Source organism: Cervus canadensis, chromosome 30 (assembly GCF_019320065.1).
Source record: "Cervus canadensis isolate Bull #8, Minnesota chromosome 30, ASM1932006v1, whole genome shotgun sequence".
Taxonomy (NCBI): domain Eukaryota; kingdom Metazoa; phylum Chordata; class Mammalia; order Artiodactyla; family Cervidae; genus Cervus; species Cervus canadensis.
This window is the reverse complement of record NC_057415.1, coordinates 6,504,811-6,526,803: the sequence shown is the minus strand read 5'-3', so window position 1 is coordinate 6,526,803 and position 21,993 is coordinate 6,504,811. Positions and strand designations below refer to the sequence as shown.

Here is a 21,993-nt window from a genome sequence, read left to right as displayed (position 1 = left end):
TTTAAGTTCTCAACCTTATATAAACTTCAACTTTCAGAAAGTTACAGTCATTATATTGTTAAAAAAAAAATCAAACCAAAACAAACTCTTCTCATCCAGATAAAACAAATCAGTTCTAAAAGACGCTTTTTCACAACAGAAACTCTAAAGCTTCAGTGGTAAATATGTGCCACGACGAAATAAAACTCAAGAGATAAGTTGTTAGGTCTGAAACCAATCCCTTTTAACAGAATACCAACAAAACATTTCTCCTTTGAGGGGAGGACATATTTAATACAATGCTTTAGGTTTGAAGGATGAAGAAATTCACTTATTTCTCCTTAAATGTAGGTTCAACTCAAAATGATTTTATTTGAAACTTTTAAAACACTGAGGTTGAACAAAATGGGAACTGGATGAAAGAATCTTTCAGGCATGAACGGTGGGTTACGTTCTTTCTTGCCAAATTGTTCTGCTGGCAGTGAGGGACTGCTTCAGTTCTCTGATGGGTCTGATTCTCTCAAAGTCCCTTGGAGCGTGTTCTCTCCCTTCTGGCTGAGAAAGGATCTTCTTTTGTAGCCTCTTGCCTGGGTGGTGCTTTTAGGACTGACAAGTGCAGAGACACAGAAGCTTCTCCTCCTCCTCTTCCCTGGTAAACGGGCAGCAGGAGCAGCGGTAAAGCCCTCACCATTCTCACCTGATGTGGAGGCGGGCGTGCAAGGATCCTGCCTGGAGGACCCAGGCTCCAAGCCTCTGCCGTCAAGAGTACCTATTGTCCTCCTCTTGGTTCTCCGGGAAGCGCAGGAGGCGGGAGGCGGTGGAGGTGAAACCCACACGAGCCCTCCTGCGCTTTCCAAACTTTTCTGCAGCCTCAAGCTGCGTCTTACTTTGGTTTGGCCCTTTGTTCTCTGAAGGCTTTGCTCAATGCAATCAGATAAGTCTTCACACAGTTGGGAATTTTCTAAACTAACTTCTACTGAGCTGCTCATGCTGTAGGAAGGTTGGAGGCTGCTGGTTTTTTCCAAATGTAAACCCAGCCCATCAGAACCACCCACAGAGTGTCCTCTGTATTTTCTCTCTCTGTCACTCACACTACTGCAACTTGCTGTGGAGTTTGGTCCCAAACCCTCACCTTGACTTTGACTTACTCTTCTCCGGTCAGTTAAGACCTCTTCTGAACAATCACATTGTTTTTGTGAATCGGGTGTGAGATGCTCAGTCTGTAGTTTATCTTCTGGAATGATTGAGAAGCCACTCTGTTTTCCACATTTGATGCTCATATCTTCTGAGATTTTAAAGAGGTTTTCCACATTTTGACCAGCAGCAGAAAGTTCTTGGGACTGCAGGGGAAAATCGGGTTTTGGATTACCCGATACGATGGGGGTGACAGTCACCAAAGTACAAGAAATATGGCTGTTTTCACACTCAGTCCCGGATTTTAGTTCGTTTTCACTTTCCAATGTAATTGCTTTTGGGATATTTTCATTTTCATCCATTTCTATAGAATTTATATTTGCATCTTGCTCAAAAGTAGCATTACTAAAAGATGAGGAACTTTCCATGTCAGAGCTGCAGGACTCAGATGCATCGTCTTTATTAAAGCTTTGAATCACCTGCCAATCTTCTGGGTCCTGAGACAAAAGATTTTCTCTCTTCGGAAGCATCACTTCTTCAAATTTACCATTTGAGTTGAAATCATCTAAGGGCATGTAAATAAGGTTAAACTGAATTAAAAAGCAACAATGGAAACAAACTTTCACAAATCAAAACAGGTGCCAAATTGTATCAGTCTGCATTTCAAGCTTTCAAAAAGTCACAAGACCTACAAATACAACCCTATGCTTGCCCCCCCCACCCCCATCTGTCAGCAGCCTGTCTTGCTCAGTTCTTCCTCAACCTACAGGTTAAAAAAATATGTACTTAATGCATGAATTAATAAAGCACACAACCCAAGACCAGGGAAATGAGAACCGTATCTGAAATGGTTTCCTCTATTCTAATGTGCTCCCCATACTACAAGGTCAGTTAGCGTGAGGCAGACACAGTTTCCATTTCCCAAAAAATGAATTACTGAAAACGGGCAACACTGTGCTTTGGAAACTTTCCTCTCCGTGTTCCCCCTTGAAATAGAAGAGAAAAAATATGGAATTCTGGGGGCATTTGAGGACTTCATTAAAAGGGTACTTCTGGAGACACTCGGGTCTTATGTCCTGTGTTAAAAAATTAACATGAACTGCACCATACCCTGAAATACACCCCTGTTGGTTTCCATTCGCTAGAACTCTCTCCCATTGCATGTCCATCTCTGACTATAATTTGCCCTCCAAGGAGACATGTCATCTGGAGCCTTCCTCGTGTTTCTGGCACCTGGCGTTACATCACAGGTGAAAAACACATCATTGGGGTTTTCAGGTCGCAGAATACAGCCTAAGTGAAGGCTTTGTGAGCTCTCAACTGCAGCACCACGAGAAGTCATCTTTCTGGTTATTGAAGATAATAACGTTTTTAATTGGTCGGTCAAATGTGTATAAAAAATGTTTCAAACAAAATTGAAACTGAAAGATAAAAACCTAAGCTGAGTCCCAAACCTACAAAACAATCGGTCAGTTTGAAAAGGTATTTATACATCCCTGATTTGGGTACTTACAATCATGTCATGGAAAGCTAGAGATAACCTAGGACAGAAGCCCCTTGGTGCCAACCAACCCACATGTCAACTGGGCTCTTTAAACAACTTTAAAACATTGATATTTGTGTATTTTTCATGAGATTAACATACTAGAAAAGGAAGGCAGGGGAGAAGGATGGAGGGAAGAAGAGAGACAGAGGGATGGAGAGATGGCTTTAGACCCTCAGAGCAGATGAAACCTACAGATTAAAAAAACGCTTCAGGTATTTTTGAAAAGAAATTCTCTAATAGGATGCATGATGGAAGATATGCACTAACAGTCACTGTTCAAATGCCTTTAGAACAACCCCTACGAGGAACTGGGGATATAATGAAAATACGTCTTAGTTTCCAGTCTCATGGGAAGGAAAACTTGCAGGGGAAGGTGGTGGACAGATCATTATAAACCAGCTGGTAAAGGTATAATGTGAACAAAGAGTTTTCCTGGGAACGCAGCCAGCCTGGCTAAGTCCTACAGGCTAAGTAGCACTGGGCTCAGTTGCTAAGTTGTGTCCGACTCTTTGTGGCCCTGTGGTCTGTAGCCCGCCAGGCTCCTCTGTCCATGGAATTATCCAGGCAAGAATACTGGAGTGGGTTGCCATTTCCTCCTTCAGGGGATCTTCCCGACTCAGGGATTGAACCCATATCTCCTGTGTCTCCATCCCGTTGTCCCCTGCATTAGGAGGCGGATTCTTTACCCCTAGTGCTACCTGGGAAGCAGACACCAAGAGTCCATAATGACATGTACCATATTCACCCCTGAATCTATGATGGATCCTTTACAGTATGTTGCAAATGGAATGGAGGCTATAAAAATTTGATGATTGACAAACGAAGCTATTTTAAAACTGGTTCCATACAAAATTCACGCACCAAATGAACTCATTTTCAATTTTCAGGATGATTTAGTCGATTTATACTCAAGCATTAACCAACCAGATGTAACCCCAATCCAATTTTTATCTAATCAGGGTATCAACAGACTTAATCTTCCTTTTCAACAAAATTTTCCAAGTAATCAAGTTTGATTTATAAATCCTGTTTCCAGAAGATGTTTAGCAGTTCCAACTCTACTGAAGTTTTTTCAGGGCAAGTTTTTTTTTTTTGGTTTTAATTTTTATTTTTAATTCATAGAAGATACACCTATTACTGAGCCATCACCTTGTTGACTTTCAGCAATGGAATACACCACCAAACAGAATTCATTTTGCTTTACCAAAATGCTTTAAAAAGCAAAGACAGGGCAAAAGGAAATTCTTTCCCCTAAAATTATATGCAATATACTGTGTCTGAGTTTCTCTGGGGAGAGGGGGTATCCAGCAGAGTCTGAAAAGGGTCTAGGTGATCTGAAAGTTAAAGAACTACTGCTTTTAAAAAAAAAAAACAACAACAAAAACACGCTTTTTTGGCCACACCTTGTAGCATGTGGGGGATCTTAGTTCCCCAACCAGGGATCAAACTCATTGGAAGCTTGGAGTCTTAGCCACTGAACCGCCAGGGAAGTTGCCCATTGCTGCTTAAAATTCTTGTGGGAAAAGGAGGGAAAGTTGCTATTTTAAATTTATGTATTCTTGACACAATGAAGAGAAAAGGGGAAGAAAAGAGAGTGAAATGGCAACAAAGAGGGAGAAGAGATACAGTGGTGACAAAGAACAGCTACCTGGGTACATCCTCCGAACGAGGCTCCCAACCAACGGCGTCTCAGAGACCTCGGGCAGCTCAGGGATAGGGCTCAAGAGCGGCTTCTTAGAGGCAATGTCTCTTTCTCCATATAAAGACTTCTGGACACCACTTCTTTTTCCCTTTCCTTTCTTCTTTCTGCAACTTTTTAAAACCTGAGAAAATGTGTTAGAACACCGTCACTGAGAAAGATGGAGCACCATGTACCCTTCTGACCCTCAAATTAAATTTTTACAGAAAAACTTAAGATTAGTTATTCCATTTAAAACTTGAGAAACTTGAGTTAGGGTGATGGCGCTAGGTAGTTTACAGGTGTCAACTAAAATAAAAAGCTGAACTCAATTTATGAATTGTAGAGTCACGGTCTGTATTTCCACAAAGCATGTGCTGAAATAAGTTCTGGATAAGTGAAAAACAGGTGAGGTGCTGTAGAACTGGACAGACTGAAGACAAGAGGAATTATAACTAGGACGGGGTTAGGATGACTCAGGATTAACCTAGAATGAGTTCTCTATTGGAAACTATGGGACACTTGTTTTCTGTTCCGAGATGTGGATGAAGAAACAACAGGTGTGTACATGAAATTTGAAGATAATGCAAAGCTGCTTCAAACAAGAGATGATCTAATCAAGATTAAAATGACTAGGTCAAAGTAAGATGGAATTCAATAAGCATAAGCAGAAGACGAGGGGAAAAGGTTTGATAATAACTGATGGAAAACATGTGGGTTTCTATAAAAATTAAAACTGCTTTAATACTACCTGGAATGCAGTGTTCAATTCTGACTGCCTATCAGTAACTGAGCACCAATGCTCTATTGTTTAAAAAAGTTGCATATGGATGTTCCAGCAATGCCACTTCTAGGCACACAGCTCATAAAAATATAAAAACAATAAATAAATAAGTTTCACATGGAGAAGACTTGAGGGGAACTCAAATACTGTATTGAAATAATACAGTATTATTAGACAGGTTGTTACAAGCAAAAGAATGAAATATATTCAATGTGATAATACTGGAAAGAACCAGATTTTAGGTCAACATAAGGAACACATTGCTAACAGTTAGAGCTTCTGGAAAATGGCATCCATTCAAATATTTATGGAGAAACTGCTTTGTGCAGGTAATAATTTGCTAGGTATGAGATGTAAAAACAAGTCTTTAGGGAACTCTTGGTTTAATGGCAAGTAATTTTAATACATACAGACCAGGAAAGACTCTACATAGATTGAGAGGATGGAGACCTGGCCTATAGGAGGTTTCCAAGACAGGGTCCACAGGAAATGGAATGTCTAAGCCAAACTTTGAACAAGTGAGAATTGTTTCGGTTGATGATGGGAGTGCAAAGAAGGGCTTTTCAAGCGAATGCAGAGGGAACAGATCCAAGCGAGGCAGCACAGAGCAGAAGGAGCTGTTCGTGGTCCACTGGCCCACAAAGACGTGGCAGAAGAGGCCAACGAGGCCAGCAAGGTCCTGCGATGAATATACCCCCAAAGCAATGAGGGCTCACCACAGGGTGATTTAGAGAGTGGAAACATCTGAGTCTGCATTTAAGAGAGCATTTGGGTGACAGCACAGAAACGAATGGCGTGGAAGAGTGGAAGACATTTAAGAGTACAGAAATGGCACAGAACTTTAAGTTCCTTGAGATTTCTATAGATATCCTGTGAAAACAAAACAAGAAAAAAACAGTCCATGAAAAAATAATTTTAGAACTGTAGAAGATAAATGGTCCTCTTGGTGATTTATAGTATACACTGAACACTAAATTCTCTGAGAAGTACTCAGTATAAATAACCTCTATATACATTAGAAAAATGCTGGGTTAAATATTTTTCCATGAAACTTTTTTTTTTTTTTCAGGGAACATCTGTTGATTTCCAAGAAACAGTTGGGAAAATAATAGTTTGGTCAATGGAAATGGAAACCAAGAGAAAAATCTTTACTTGGGCTCCATAGCTAAGTTGCAAGAGAGAAATATTTGGCTTTGTGCCAGCTGTCTTCAGTTCAAAGCCTGACTCTGACACTTCACTCACTGCTTTGTAATCTTAGGCAAGTTACCTTACCTCTCTATAACTTAGTCTTCTCATCTGCAAAATGGGAACCACAAAAGCACATACCACAGAAAGCTGTGGTGAGCATCATATCGATATATGTGAAATGGTTTAAAGTATGGCTTGATTCACAGGAAAGGCTGTGTGTTATTCTTTTTCTTCTTACCGCTTTGAATACTGATAGGGGAGGACGTATTCTTAACATTAAATTACGCTCTTAGTGTTATTACTGTGTGACCTCGGCCCTACTACATTGGTTAGTTTACTATGATCAATGTCATCAGGACAGTTTCTGATTCGTGACTCAGGTAAATCCCCTTTTAACAGGATTCTGGAAATCTTTGTTTATATAAACTGTCTCCAACATCTGCAACAGTGCCTGGAACTTAGTGGCTTCTCAAGAAACATAAATGAACTAATGAATGAACGAGAAAGGAGAAGTACAGTTAAACATAAAATTTGCCAAACATGAGGAAAAGACTAGTATTGTTTTTTCACAGTCATGGACCAAGAGAAGGACACCACCCAAAAAGAACAAAATAGATGCACTAACACAACATTGCAAAACTACTAAACTCCAATAAAAATTAATTAAAAAAAAAAAAAAAGAAAGAAAGCCTGTGGTCTGTCATGAAAACATATCTAGCAATGCTTATCTTACCCACAAGAAGGTTTTGTCTACAAAGGTTAAAATTTTATCAATACCTGAATTTATTCCATTACAAAAAGCCTTCCTTAGACTAATAAACAAGGGATGTGAGTGCATGCGTACTCAGTTGGGTCCAACTCTTAGACCCTATGGACTGTAGGCCGCCAGGCTCCTCTGTCCATGGGATTTTCCAGGCAATAATACTGGAGTGGGTTGCCATTTCCTACTCCAGAGGATCTTCCCAACCCAGGGATCAAACCCGCATCTCCTATATGTCTTGCATTGGCAAGCAGATTATTAACCACTGAGCCACCTGGGAAGATAAAAATTGGAATCCTCAGGAAGCCATGTGATCTAGAAATGATGAGACTAGTTTAGGAGTTGGAGACAAAGGACAACTGAAGATATTATGCTTAACAGGATTCTATTTACTCCCCAATCACCATTATTTCTTCTCACACAGGGAACGAGGTCATGCAACAGAAGTAAATGTTTACTTCTTGTATTATTTGTACAATTAAATTAAATTGTTTTTAGAGTAACTTTAAAATTATTTAAAAATAATTCAGGTACATAGCAACACATCAAACTGAACAAGAAAGCTTCTGGTGAAAAGCAAACATTTTTCTGTCCCTGCCATTTACTTATTTATTGGCTCATTTTAAGTTCCTATAGTTGGCTCCATCTCTCTAAATAAGGGGCTCAGATTGCTGTATTTTTAACATTTAATAACATAAAGTTTCAAACACTCAAAAAGAAGAGAGAATAGGACCTTGAATCCCATGTTCCCAACAGCTAACTCCTCTAATTACTAACACAGAAATCATGATTTATTTATAACCCCCTTTGCTCAGATTATTTTAAAGCAAATCCCAGACATGACATCATCTCATCTGAAAATCCTACAATATCTCTAAGAGATAAGGGCTTCTTGTTTTCCCCACACACACAAACAAACGAACAAAAAGAAACATTCTATTACCTGGCATTGTATTTTATTGCTCATTTTTTTCCTCTTGTACAATGAACTTTTATTTATTTTTCCCAGCTTTGAGATGTAACAGACGTATAACATTATGTAGGTTTAAGGAATACACATAAGTATATATATATTGTGAAATGATTACCTTTTTCTAAAATGACAAATACTAGTCAGCAATAAATGGAACTATTGATATACACAGCCCTGGACAAATCTCCAGAGAATGATGCTGAGTGAAAAAGCCAGTCCCAAAAGGTTACCTAAAGTGTGATTCCATCAATATTAATGACAAAATGAAAGGAAGGGAGGACAGACTGGTCCTTAACCCTCCAGGACTGGCTGCTAGGGGTTAAGGTGGGGGAGGCAGTAGGAAGAGGATAGAGCTACAAGCCAGAAGAGATCTCTGCAGCAATGGAAACGTCCTGCATCTTGACTATATTTTGTTATCTTACTACTGTGATACTGTACAACTGTTTTGCAAAATGTCACCATGGAGGGAGCTGGGCAAAAGGTAGCTGGGATCTTTCTAGTTTTTCTGAGAGCAGCATGCATCTTGAAAATGATCTCAAAATAAAAACTTAGGTGCAAAAAAACCCCGAGATAGCAGTTTGCCCTGATATTTCCTCCAAGTTCCACTTTCTCCAAGTGGCCCTTAATCGTCTTTTTACAACTGCTCAAATCAGGATTGAACAAGGTCTCCACACATGTTATTTGGTTGAGATTTCCTTTGCTCTGTGGCTTATACCCCTGCCATTTATGTGGTAAATGTCCTCGAGGCATATTATCCTGTAGTGGCCACCAAGTTCTGGATTTGGGTGACTGTACTCAAGTATGTCTTTGTAGTCGTCTATCTCCTGATACTTCCTATCAACTAGATACTAGATCCAGGCTTAACTAGATACAGCTTTGATCTTTTTAGGAAAAAGCATCTCATGGAAGGTTGTAAATGCCTGCATTGCACCAGCAGGCCCGCATTCTCTCCCTGTGTGCACTGCAAATGACCAGTGGTCTCAGGTGCCCATGACCTCTGGCTCCCCCATTAGCTTCTTCCTAACATTCAACAGCTTTCATGAACACATCTTTTTGATTAGTGACAACTATCCCAAAGAGCTTTCCCTTATAAACTATTTGTCTACCTGACTGTGTTAGTCACTCAGTCATGTCTGACTCTTTGCGACCATGGGATTCTCCTGGCAAGAATACTGGAGTGGGTTGCCATTCCCTTCTCCAGGGGATCTTCCAGATGCAGGGATCGAACCTAGGTCTCCTATACCGCAGGCAGATTCTTTACCATTTGAGCCACCAGGGAAGCCAGCAAGGGTAAAATAAAAGGGTCCAATATTAAAGTAACTGAATGCTAAAATATTAGAAATCATACAAATGATAGTTCACTATCACAAAGGCCTAGTGGGGAGATGGAAAAAATATTTCCAATTAAGTGACTGAAGCAACTTGTGTGTTTTCTTCTTAAAAGTCTTTATCTGTCCTGAAACATAGCTTAAATTTTATCTTCTAGCTTTCCAAAATGAAAAAACCCAAAAATAAGAACTGATGTCCTAGACAGCTTCTAAGGTGACCTTTACATTTTGTGGTTAGTTTTTCATTATGGGAAATTAAGTGTTTTTTCCTATTTGATGTTTCTGTTTCAAACCATTGCAATCAATATCTCTGATGGTCACACTGTCCTACCTTTGGTCAGCAGAGGACCCTTCGAAATGATTGTGTGTCCTTTAACACGGCCCCAGAAGTTTCTCAGGCATCCTTGCATGCACACTGCTCCAGATCTGGGCTCATTTTCTGTATTTGTTGCTGTAAATCTGAAAGTGGTCATTTCACTAAGGTAATATTGATTCCTTTCAGTTGAGATGGTAGACATGGCAATCTAGATAGAAAGGAGGCTCAGTGCTTCTACAGTTTATTAAAAGAAAGAGCTAGAGAATTGTTTTAAATAGTAAAAGCATGTGTTCATGATATTTTAAATTCAAATTTAGTCTAACAAGGTTTTGAATTTGATTTTAAAGTTTATCTTATTTCCAGTGAAGAGTCTGGATTCCTATTGTTATTCAGTCACTCAGTCGTGTCTGACTCTGTGTCCCCATGAACTGCAGCACGCCAGGCCTCCCTGTCCTTCACCATCTCCTTGAGTCTGCTCAGACTCATGTCCATTTGAGTTAGTGATGCCATCCAATCATCTCATCCTCTGTTGTCCCCTTCTCTTCCTGCCTCCAATCTTTCCCAGCATCAGGGTCTCTTCGAATGAGTCAGCTCTTGGCATCAGGTGGTCAAAGTATTGGAGCTTCAGCATCAGTCCTTCCAATGAGTATTCAGGACTGATTTCCTTTAGGATTGTCTGGTTTCATCTCCTTGCAGTCCAAGGGACTCTAAAGAGTCTTCTCCAACATCACAGTTCAAAAGCATCAATTCTTCGGTGCTCAGCCTTCTTTATGGTCCAACTCTCATATCCATACATGACTACTGGAAAAACCGTAGCTTTGACTAGACGGACCTTTATTGGTAAAGTAATGTCTCTGCTTTTTAATATGCTGTCTAGGTTTGTCATAGCTTTTCTTCCAAGGAGCAAGCATCTTTTTTTTTTTTTTCCAGTGGGTTTTGTCATACATTGATATGAATCAGCCATGGAGCTGATTAAGGAGCAAGCATCTTAATTTCATGGCTTCAGTAACCATCTGCAGTGATTTTGGAGCCCAAGAAAATAAAGTCTGTCACTATTTCTATTGTTTCCCCATCTATTTGCTCTGGATTCTTAATGACAGTTTTAAAAAAAGACACGCATACACAAATTCCTTCTTATTTGCTTCATTGCAGAGTAAATTCTTCTATCAGTGAGTGTTACTGTTTAAGTTTTTCTGCAGTTATTTTTGTTCCTGGGGCAGCAAAGGATGAGATGGTTAGTCAGCATCACCTGACTCAATGGACATGAATGTGAACAAACTCTAGGAGAGAGTGAAGAACAGGGAAGCCTGGCAAGCTGCAGTCCATGGAGTCGCAAAGAGTCGGATATATTTGGCAACTAAACAACAAAATCAAGGTACATCCCATTTGGAGTTTTCACACTTCTGATCCTGAAAAAAATTTATGAGGTTAAGCCACTGACTTGATATACAATTATATCAATTTGTTTCATTTTGTTTACAACTTGTAAAAATTGAACTATAATTGCTTCACAATCATGCAGAACATGTACAGTTAAAAGTAAAAAACATTCAAAGAAATCTAGCCTTTTCCTTTCTGTTCCCTCTTCTGCCTCTTCTCCCTACAGGTTAACCAGGTTTTATTAGTTTCTGATCTATTCTGTTTTCTCGTTGTTATTCATCATATACACACACACATTTTTTTTTTTTTAATGTTCCCTAACTTTCTCAGATAAAAGGCATGGTTTTTGCCTTTTATGGTTTGCCAAATATGGTTTGCCATATTAGCCACCATAACAAAATACTGCAGACTGGGTGGCTTGTTGCTGTTTAGTCACTAAGTTGTGTCTGACTCTTTGTGACCCCACGGAATGTAGCCCACCAGGCTCTCCTAACTCCTGCATTGGCAGGTGGATTCTTAACCACTGAGCAACCCAGGAAGGTAAAAAATACACTTTTCCTTACACCCTACCGTTGGTTGAGATCACACTTACTAAAGTTCCCTTTCTGTTGTTTTTAAAAATTTTATTTTTGGCTGCGCTGGGTCTTTGTTGCTGCACATGGGTTTTCTCTAGTTGCAGTGAGTGGAGGCTACTCTCTGGTTGCAATGAGTGGGCTTCTAACTGTGGTGGCTTCTCTTGTTACAGAGCATGGGTCTTGAGTCCTTGAGCTTCAGTAGTTGTGGTGCGTGGGCTTAGCTGCCCCCAGACATGTGGAATCTTCCTGGATCAGGGATGGAACCTGTGTCCCCTGCTTGACAGGCGAATTCTTAACCACTGGACCACTAGGGAATTCCATAAAGTTTGCTTTCTATTTGCTCCAAAACTCCTACATACAGACTTTTCTTTGGGATGGTACAGAATGACCTTTTTTTCTTATATGGCACAACTTTCATTTGCTCAATCACAGGCCTTTTTCTTCTTCCCTTCAGAGACACCCCCCCACTCCCACCCCCAGAGCACTCTTCTCTTGTTCAGATTTGGGTTGATTGCTCTTCCAGGCTGATTGAACAGCTATGATCTGAGATTTCTGTTCTCTGGCATTATTATTAGATCCACTGTGTCCTGAATTCTCAAGCTTACTTCCTCATTTTGCTAAAGTATTTCCTCCAGTAACATTAAAAAACTAAACTTCCAGAGTCTAAACGGATGAATTTAGTTATGGAAATGTTGGTTTTTGAAGTGTTGGCAGGGTAGTTTAAGGAAAGATGCCTAGCAGGTAGCTGAACCTATATTTACAGACAGGAAACATATGAGCGCTATCAACTGTGTTGCACATGAAACCACCCAGGAAATAAGCTGTTTCAAAGGTCAGAGAGTAAAACAGAACTCTGGGTAACATAAACATTTAGGAATGGGTGGAAGGACACAAACCTTTAATAGAGACCATAGAGGAGAGATTTCAATTTTGTCAAATGCTGCGGGGCCAGCCAGTAGGAACAAGATCTCAAAAGATGCACTGGATTTTAGTCACTAGGTTACAACTTAGTAACCTAAATACTGGAAAAATAATGGAAAAATTATTAACATAATAACATCTGACACAGTGACTCTGCAGTGGCCCGTGAGGCTCTCTAGCAGCAATGTCGGATGGGAGAGGGGACAATGGGGGCATTAACCCAGGAAGGAAGCAGAATGAAAGGGATGGAGACCTGAGATTATAGACAAGTGTGTTGAAAACAGCTTACACAGCTTAGGATGCATGAGGAAACATAGGAAATGAAATCATAGGAATTCTGAAAGCCTAAGAGTAAACACTAGAGGAGGTGTGAGTAAGATGGCTTGAGAACGCTGGATGGAGAGGAGGCTGGGGGTGGAGGGGGGCACATACAAAGGTCTTGGGTACCAACAAGCTGTGGATGTGGCAGGGGAGGGTCCAGTCACTGAAGTGTGGAGCACCAGGACCTGGCTTAGTGCTGGATCCGCCTTCCACCAAGAAACAGTGATGTCATGCGCCGGCACAGGCCTCCAGGAGTGGAGGAAGACAGAGCTAGTTTCTGAATTCTTCCTTCAATGTGGAAGGTCATCCATCAACCCACTGGCAGCAGCCAAGTCAAACAAGTGACAGATGGCACCCTCATTCCTGAGAAATTCCCTCAGAGGATTCCCATAAGAGGGTGAAGTGAGACTAGATCAGATTCAAAGGTAAGAATCAATTCCACATTTGAGTTGGTGATTCCCAGCACTGGGTGTACACAACCCAACCCAATGAAGACAATGCAAAACTGGCTTTTGGGTAATGCACAATTGAGTATATAATCTCCTACGGCCCCTTCTATTCTATGATAACTTGATTTTTAATACTCTTGGTCCAATGTTGACTAGGAAAAAATCTGTTTCCGTGTTTTCCTAACCAAACCACAAACAAATGTACTATGTCTACTCTTCATTACATCTTTAAACACACACTCACCCGATTCTTTTGAGGAAGGACTCTGTCTACACGCTTGCTTTCTTGAGACTTCCTCCTATTAGTTTTCTTTTCTTTACAAGGCTGAGCTTCTGCATTGAGTAAGTTGCTAACACTCTCTTCTGAAAAACTGATCAACTTCTAGAAAGAAAATTGAAAGCAGAGCTACTGTAAAACACAGGCAGTTACATTTCCATTTCACATGTCTTTTCCCTCCCCTGTGGATTCTACCATTTTACATCCCATTTCTGCAGAAGTTACAAGTTAAAACAGCAATATTAATAGTATTAACATGCAGAAGTTAATACAACACGGTAAATCAACTGGACTTCAATAAAATTTAAAAAAATAAAAAAGAATCATTGTCTCAGACACCTACTGAACACCTGTAATTTAGTATTACTACCTAACTACTGATGGGTTATGAGGGGGGAAAATCATGAACTGTTAGATTATCTAAGTTTGACTTCTGCGTTTATCATCCAACAATATGAGCAAAAAATAGTATGCTATATGTTTATGCACTATGGTGCTGTAGACAAAAATCCAAGTTCGACTGATTTAATAAAATCACAGAAGACATGCATTCAATGGGAGTCATGCTCACACTGAAAACAGTGGAATGCAGTTTAGGAAAAGTTGCGCCATTTTCTGACTGTTAATTACATGCTACTCTTCTCTGCTTTGCACTTTGATGCAATTTATAATAAAACCATGGAGATCCCAAAGAAGCTTTCTAAACAGATGACCTTCCACATGAACACATACTCTGAAATCATCTTGTTTTAATGTATTTTTCTTCTAACAGAATTGAGATCACATCAGGAAAACAGCATCACCCTGGGTTACATGGTAGGTAGGATAAGGTATTAGCTCTTAAAACATCGATTAAACCAAGATTTAACCAATAAGCCATTTGATCATGAAAACAGAAAAAAAAAAAAGCTATTGCAAGATTTAGAAACAAACAAACCTAAGCACTTACCCTTCTTCTGTCAGAGGTCCGCGTTGCTCTACCGACTCTGAAGGAGGCTATGTTCTCCTGGTCACTTGAAGAGGCAGAGGTATCAGGGCCTGATGAGCAAGATACAGCAAAATTAGGGAAGCTCACAAAAACTTTTAGATCCGCTGCCTTTAGGAAACACTGGATACTCTTGAATACTAATTTTGCTTTTAGTATCCTACAGTCACTAAGTCGTATCTGATTCTATGCGACCCCATGGACTGTAGCCTGTCCAGCTCCTCTGTCCATGGGATTTTCCCAGGCTAGAATGCAGGAGTGGGTAGCCATTTCCTTCTCCCCGGATCTTCCCGACCCAGGGATTGAACCTGCATCTCCTGCATTGCAGGCAGATTCTTTACCGCTAAACTACTGGGGAAGCCCATATCTGAACATAAATATTAGTTACCATGAGAAATAAATTTTGAGATTCAAAAAAAATTTAAAACGTTAAAGTACTTTCACAAAGTTAAAAAAATTGAAATGTGATCACTTCTGATGGTATGAAGAGAACTCAGTGAAGCATGTCAAAGAGCATAAGCTCTGGAAGATGACAGACTATGCTTCCAACTTAGTTCTATTAGTAATTTCACATTCCACATATTGGATTCTGTGCAATGAGCTCAGTTTGTGTCCGAGAGCCAACAAGATATGTTGGTGACCCATTAAAGGATATCCACTAGGGGAGAGACATGAATAACTGTTCCCACCCTACCCGCTCTGCCCATGATATTTGCTGGCCAAGCCCTGGTTTGTGCGTCTCCTCAGAAAAGCAGAGAGAGATCTTCGTTGCCTTGTCATGATCATAAAAAAAGCCAGAGACCTTGGAAGATATGTGTGCACAAAATGCCATGTTGATGAATAATTTTGTATATTTACAAATGATGCTTACAATCCTTATCCTTTCAACTGTGCAACCTGATAAGGAGTTCACTGTGAATCCTTAAGAGTGGAGAGAGGAACTTCTCTGCTTGCAGTGACTTGAAAAAATGGGGCTACCCACTGAAGGAACTTAAATGCGGGTGATTATAAAGTATGCGATTCAGAATGGAATGAGATGGATAAGAGATTTCTTACATGCTTTTCTATTTGGGTTTTTAAAAAAATCAACTATGATCATAATAAAAATAAAAATTTAAAACTAAGGAGATCTTCATATATATGTACATTTAATGTTATTTATGATTATTTACAAGTTACTACCTGAAAGAGTCTCAGCAATTGAAGACATATTAAGAGAACTCAAAACGGCAAGCGAAACCTGAAGAGGCTCTATGTTTTCCTAAACAAACAAAAGGGTAGAAATTAGATATCTTTAACTTCAGTGGACATATAAAAAATGTGCCCCAAAGAAAATAAGATATATCTTTGTAGAACAAATTGTAATAAGCATAAAGATAGGAAATCAATAAGGGATTAACTAAATTAAAAAAAGCAAAATAAGATACTAAATATAATTGTTTTATAATATTTACAATCATCCTAAAGGAAACCACATTTACTAACCATAATCCACCACAATAATAATAAAACTTTAAGGGAAGGGTAGGCATTGATGATTCACCAATAAGTTACTTTTTGAATCATTTGAAGTCCCATATCCTAACCCTGGTAAAGTAAGAAAATCTATTAACAAATACAACCTAACATTACAGTATTTTTCAGGCAAGCTTCAAGGTAAATATAAATGCAGATGTCAAATCTTTTCTTTTACACAGCCAGTATAATGGTAGCTGTTAATTTTTCATAGATAAAATCTGTCAGGTTAAATAAATTCCTTTATCACCTATGTGCTTAGAATTTTTATCAGAAATCAATGCTGGATTTTGTCAAATGCTTTTTCTCCACCTACTAAGAAGCCTGTATCATTTTTCTATTTTATTCTGTTAATATGGTGAATTCAATAGACTGTTTTTCGAATATTAAACGAACTTTGCCTTTTGGGGGTAAAATCTTATTTACTCATAATTTATTCCCTTTTGCATATTTTAATATGTTTATGAGGATACTGGACTGTAGTTTTCTTTTCTTATAATATCTGATTATGGTATCAGGTTAAAGCTGACAGTGATGAATTGGGAAGCATGCCCAACTCAATTGGAAATCAGCCCTGAATATTCATTGGAACAACTGATGCTGAAGCTCCAAAACTTTAGCCACCCAATGCAAAGAAGAGACTCATTGGAAGAGACCCTGATGCTGGGAAAGATTGAAGGCAGGAGGAGAAGGGGCCAACAGAGGATGAGATGGTTGGATGGTATCACCGACTCGATGGACATGAGTTTGAGCAAACTCCAGGAGATGGTGAAGGACAGGGAGGCCTGGCGTGCTGCAGTCCATGGGGTCGCGAAGAGTCAGACACGACTGAGCGACTGAGCTGACTGACTGAGGCAGAATTAGTATTGCACCTTCCTTAAATGACAGAATTCATTAGTAAAGTCATTTGGACATGCAATTTTCTTTGTGGGAAGGTTTTACCTACAGTTTAATTTCTCTAGTTTATACAGAGCTAATGACACCACTTATTTCTTCTTGAGTGAAATTAACAGTTTGTATCTTTTAAGGAATGTAGCTTAAGTTCTTGAATTTACTGGCATAACATCAAGTTGTTCAAAATATTCTTTTATTATCCTTTTATCTATTATTAGGAAATTAGTTATGTCACCTCCCTTATTCCTTGTATTGGTAACGAGTATCCTCTTTTCCTAAACAGTCAGATTAGAAGTTTACCGTTATTTTCTGTAGCACAGTCTTTTGATTTCAATGATTTTTTTCCTCTGTTGTTTTTCGGTTCTCTATTTCATCGATTTTCTGCACTTTTAATTTATTTTTGGCTGTGCTGGGTCTTGTTGCTGCTCACCCAGTTATAGTGAGCGGGGGTTACTCTTCATTGAGGTGCACAGGCTTCTCACTGCAGTGGCCTCCCCTGCTGCAAAGTGCAAGCTCCAGGGAGCTCAGGCCTCAGTAGCTGCATCTCCCGGGCTCTAGTGAGCAGGCTCAATAGCTGTGGCACACGGGCCCAGCTGCTCTGCGGCATGTGGGATTTTCCTGGACCAGGGATCGAACCTGTGTCTCCTGCATTGGCAGGTAGATTCTTTACCACCAAGCCACCAGGGAAGCCCTACACTTATTTTTATTACTTTCTTTCTTTCATCTTAGTTTGATTTTCTTTTTCTAGTTTCTTCAAGAGGAGCCTGAGATCATTAATTTCAGACCGCTCATTTTCAAATATAGCCTTTAATTTTTAAAAATTTCCCTAGGCATGGCTTTACTTGTATCCCACATATTTTTGTCATTTTACTGTGGTTTATCTTTTAACTTATTTCCACTTTGTTTATAGCCTAAGAACCTCTCCCTACCTTGATGCCACACTAATTTGGCTGCATATAAACAAAAAATTGTTCTTACTCTTGCTTTGAACAATTGTCCTTATGAAGACTAATTAAAAAGGAGTCTGTTATATCTGCCCAAATATTTAGCATTTTCATGGCTCTTCATTCCTGTGTAGATGCAGATTTTCACGCAGAACTATTTTTCTTTTGATTAAAGGGCTTCCTTTTTAATACTTCTTCTAAGGCTAACCTGTTATGGTAATAGGATTATTTCAACTTTCCTATGTCTGAAAAAGCCTCTATTTCACTTTTTGTTTTGAAAGATGGTCTCACTGGATAGAGAATTCTCACTGCACAGGTATTTTGTATTTATTCTTTTTTTTGCTCTAAGTACTTAAATACACCTTTAAAAGACGCTGCTGTCCTGTCTTCTGGTTCCCACAGTTCCGGCAAGAAGTCTCCTGCTGCCTCTCTTCTGATTTGTCTTATGTCAAGTGTCTTTTTCTCTCTGGCTCCTTTTAGGCCATTTATTGTTGATTTTAAGCTTTCTGTATGTTACTTGTGATGGGAATTTGATGAACTTTAGTATCAATGGGCTTCTAATTCTAAAGAATTTGAACATTTTTTAGCCATTGCTTTTCAAGTATGTTTTTTCTGTTCCTTTCACTATCTCTTCGCCTTTGGGAACCTTAATTACAAGCATATTATACCACCTGAAGTTGTCCCAGATCATGAATTGTCTGCTTATTCTTGTTTAGTCTTTTTCTCTGTGTTACTGAGAATAATTTCTATTGCTACATCTTCAAATTCACTAATCTTTTCTCCTGCAGTCTCTAATATGCTATTAATCTCACCCAATATACATTTTTTATTCCTGGAAATTTTAACATGTAAAGTTTGATTTGGGTCTTTATCTTTTGTGTTCTTAAGCTCAATCTTTTCTCACATTCTTGCACACACAGGAAATACAGTTAAAATAACTCTTTGATTGTCTCTCCACAAATGTTACCGTAGGTATCATGTCTGGGTCTATTCTTACTGATTGATTTGTCTCCTCATTATGGACACTGTTCCCTACACAACTATAAATTTTTACTTGAATGCCAGACATTTTGAATTTAATGTTATTTGGTGCTAGATAGTTTTGTTTTGGTGGGAAGGATCAAACCATTTTATTGAGCGCCTTCAGAGGAGGGGTGAAGGGCTGGGTGGACAATTACATCTGATGCCTGTAACCTGGCTTGGATCACCACAGCTTCACAGTTGCTGAAAGTACTTCTTATATTCTTGGGTTTCATTATGCAATGCAGCTAAATGGATACAAGTTGGCTGTTAGTTTAATTCTGCTCCATTTAATGAGTCTCGGACACCCTCTAAATTATAAGGTTTTGCTACGAGGGTTGCTGGGGACACAATTCCTGGCTTATGTGAATGCATGCTAAGTCACTTTAGTTGTGTCCAACTCTCTGCGACCCTATGGCTGTAGCCCACCAGGCTCCTCTGTCCATGGAATTCTCTAGGCAAGAATACGGGAGTGGGTTGCCATGCCCTCCCCGCACGGGGGTCTTCCCGACGAAGGGACTGAACCCAAGTCTCTGACATCTCTTGCACTAGCAGGTGCGTTCTTCACCACAAACACCACCTGGGAAGCCCTGCGTGAGCTCTTTGCGCGGTTCCTCCCTGGCCTGGGGCAGTTTACTCACAAGGCTGTGAGGACCAGCAGCGACTCCAGCGAGACCCTCAGCAGATCTCCAGAGTTCTCTCTGTGCAAGTCTCCTCTCTGGTATTTTACGAGAGAACTCCAGCCTCCTTCACCTTCCCAGGCCCTAACTCCATCCTCTCAACTCAGGGAGACGTCCAGGCTCCATCGAGGCAACTCCTCCTGTGCCGCAGCCTGGAAATCCAGCCCAGGCAGCAAGATGTGGCTCTCTTGAGGTTCACCTCCCTTGTTACCCGGGGATTACTGTCTGTGCGTCCAGTAGACAGTGTCTGTGAACCACTGTTTCTTATCTTTTTCTCTGGATTTTGAGTTCTTTTTCACAGGAATATAAATTAGGTCCCTCTTACTCCATCTTGGCCAAAAGCAGAATATTCTTATTTCAAGGTATAATAGCAAGAGAGAATGAATGGCAGTCCCAATGTAAAATGGGTAAGTAAATTGAATACGTAATTCTCAAGAGAAGAAATTAAAATGGCCTACAAACATGTGAAAATGTTCAAACCTAAACAAAATTTTCAAGTCATCTTTTTCTCCTATTAAGCTATTCTAAAAAAAAGTACAGTTAATACTCAGGCTTTACAAAGATATAATAAAATAGGATTACTTATAGTACTGTGAGTTCAAACAAGTACATAGTTTCTGAATGCTAATTTAGCACTATGTATCAAAAAATTCAAAAATTGTTCATATCCCTGAATCCAGTTAGCCTACCTATAGAAATTTAGAAGAGCAATTTATAATATATTGATTCTAAGATTGTTGCTCTTTCACATCTTCACACCTTTGAAATCTGAGCACATGGTATGTGTGTTTAACTTTCAGCATTTTTTCTCAAAGAACGGCACATCTTACAATCACTATCAGTAAGGTTCCAGGAAATATGCTATGTTCAAGGAGTCATGGAAGTGATTGTTTTTAACAGGAGAAAACTGGTAGTAATCTAGCTAGAAAATGCATTAACTTATATCATAACCCACCATTCATTTTGTTTCATGATTTCAAAGCACAATTACTGCTCATGCAAATAGGTGAGGTATGAAGAAATCATAAACAAGTCTGCTTCACACTTTCCATACTTACAAGATTCTCTCCCTTGTCATCAAAATCTGGTTGAGGTAGCCGCTCAGGAACCGGAGACTGTTCAAGTAGCGGGGGACTGAGGCTACTTAAATCCCTTCTACGGACAGGTGTTTGTCCTTTACGCAGTGGAGTGTTAGCTGGCAAAGATTCATCAAACACTTCAGGGCTTAGGTCCTCTCCGAAAGTAACTCTCTTCCTCTTCTTTGTACTTGACAAGACTGTAAAAGTCAAAGTGAAAATTACTCAGTCATGTCCAACTCTTTGCCACCCCATGGACTATACAGTCCACGGAATTCCCCAGGCCAGAATACTGGAGTAGGTAGCCTTTCCCTTCTCCCGGGGATCTTCCCAACCCAGGAATCGAACCCAGGTCTCCCGCACTGGAAAGCCTAGTACTTTACAATTTTCTTGACCTTCTGTAGAATCTTAACATGACTGGCATATCTAAAAGGCATATCCTAGAATCTTAACATGACTGGATTAGCTATTTGTATAATACAAAATATAGTTTGTAGAGAGAAAAAAAGTTTAAAGTGGAAGAGATATACAATATTTCCAATTTAAAATGTGGTAATAAATTTTAAGTAAATTTTGCATGCTGATTTTAGATGACAAGACTGGAATATCATTTCCTCTATAAATTTTACCATTATACAAAAATGGATAAATGAAGTGGATAGAACCAATTCTGAGAAGACTCTCTACAGAGATTCCATCCTTCACCCCTCAAATATTCTTCACTCCCAGGTAATTTCAGAAGCATCAGGCATCGGCAGGTCATTGACAATATCACAGACTATCTCAGATGTATTTAATAACAAGAAAATTATATCCACATGCTTCAAAATAAACCTGAATTTCTTACCTGCTGTTTGTTCTTTGCAACAGTTTGCAAGACTGGAGGTTAAGCCTGGACAAGCCCCATCATTATAGAGGTTGTCATGGTGTTCCTAAACAAAATAAACAACCATGAATAATTTTACATATATAAATACACATACACAGTCATTAAGAATGGCAACTTGGAATTCCTTTTCTACCAAGGATAGATACTATACAGTACTGCAGATTACCTTTACTTTCATAATTGATCTAACTTAAAATACCATGATATTAGCCACAAAGAAAAACTGGGTTTCTTAGTTATTACTCTAGTAAGTAGTTTTAAGCCAAAATGAAAAAAACAAGAATCTATAATGTGGGCTAAATTCATTTCCTCCTTTTGGATCTGGCCTGGCAAATGAAGTTAAGGAAAATATGAGTGGCCAGAATTACAGTGTACTCTGGA

General features: G+C 39.3%; 1 protein-coding gene across 1 annotated transcript in view; it reads right to left on the bottom strand.

Moving 5' to 3' along the window:
* Positions 1 to 325: 325 nt before the first annotated feature.
* The window catches only part of CDCA2 (cell division cycle associated 2), a 41,245-nt gene continuing 19,577 nt past the window's right edge, over positions 326 to 21,993 (bottom strand). Inside the window, exons 9-15 of the mRNA XM_043453614.1 lie at positions 21,571 to 21,655; positions 20,706 to 20,923; positions 15,777 to 15,855; positions 14,559 to 14,647; positions 13,577 to 13,714; positions 4,308 to 4,482; positions 326 to 1,678 (exon numbers count right to left, since the gene is read on the bottom strand). Coding sequence (XP_043309549.1) covers positions 474 to 1,678; positions 4,308 to 4,482; positions 13,577 to 13,714; positions 14,559 to 14,647; positions 15,777 to 15,855; positions 20,706 to 20,923; positions 21,571 to 21,655 — 1,989 coding nt within the window. The 3' untranslated portion in view covers positions 326 to 473. The remainder of the gene's footprint in view (positions 1,679 to 4,307; positions 4,483 to 13,576; positions 13,715 to 14,558; positions 14,648 to 15,776; positions 15,856 to 20,705; positions 20,924 to 21,570; positions 21,656 to 21,993) is intronic.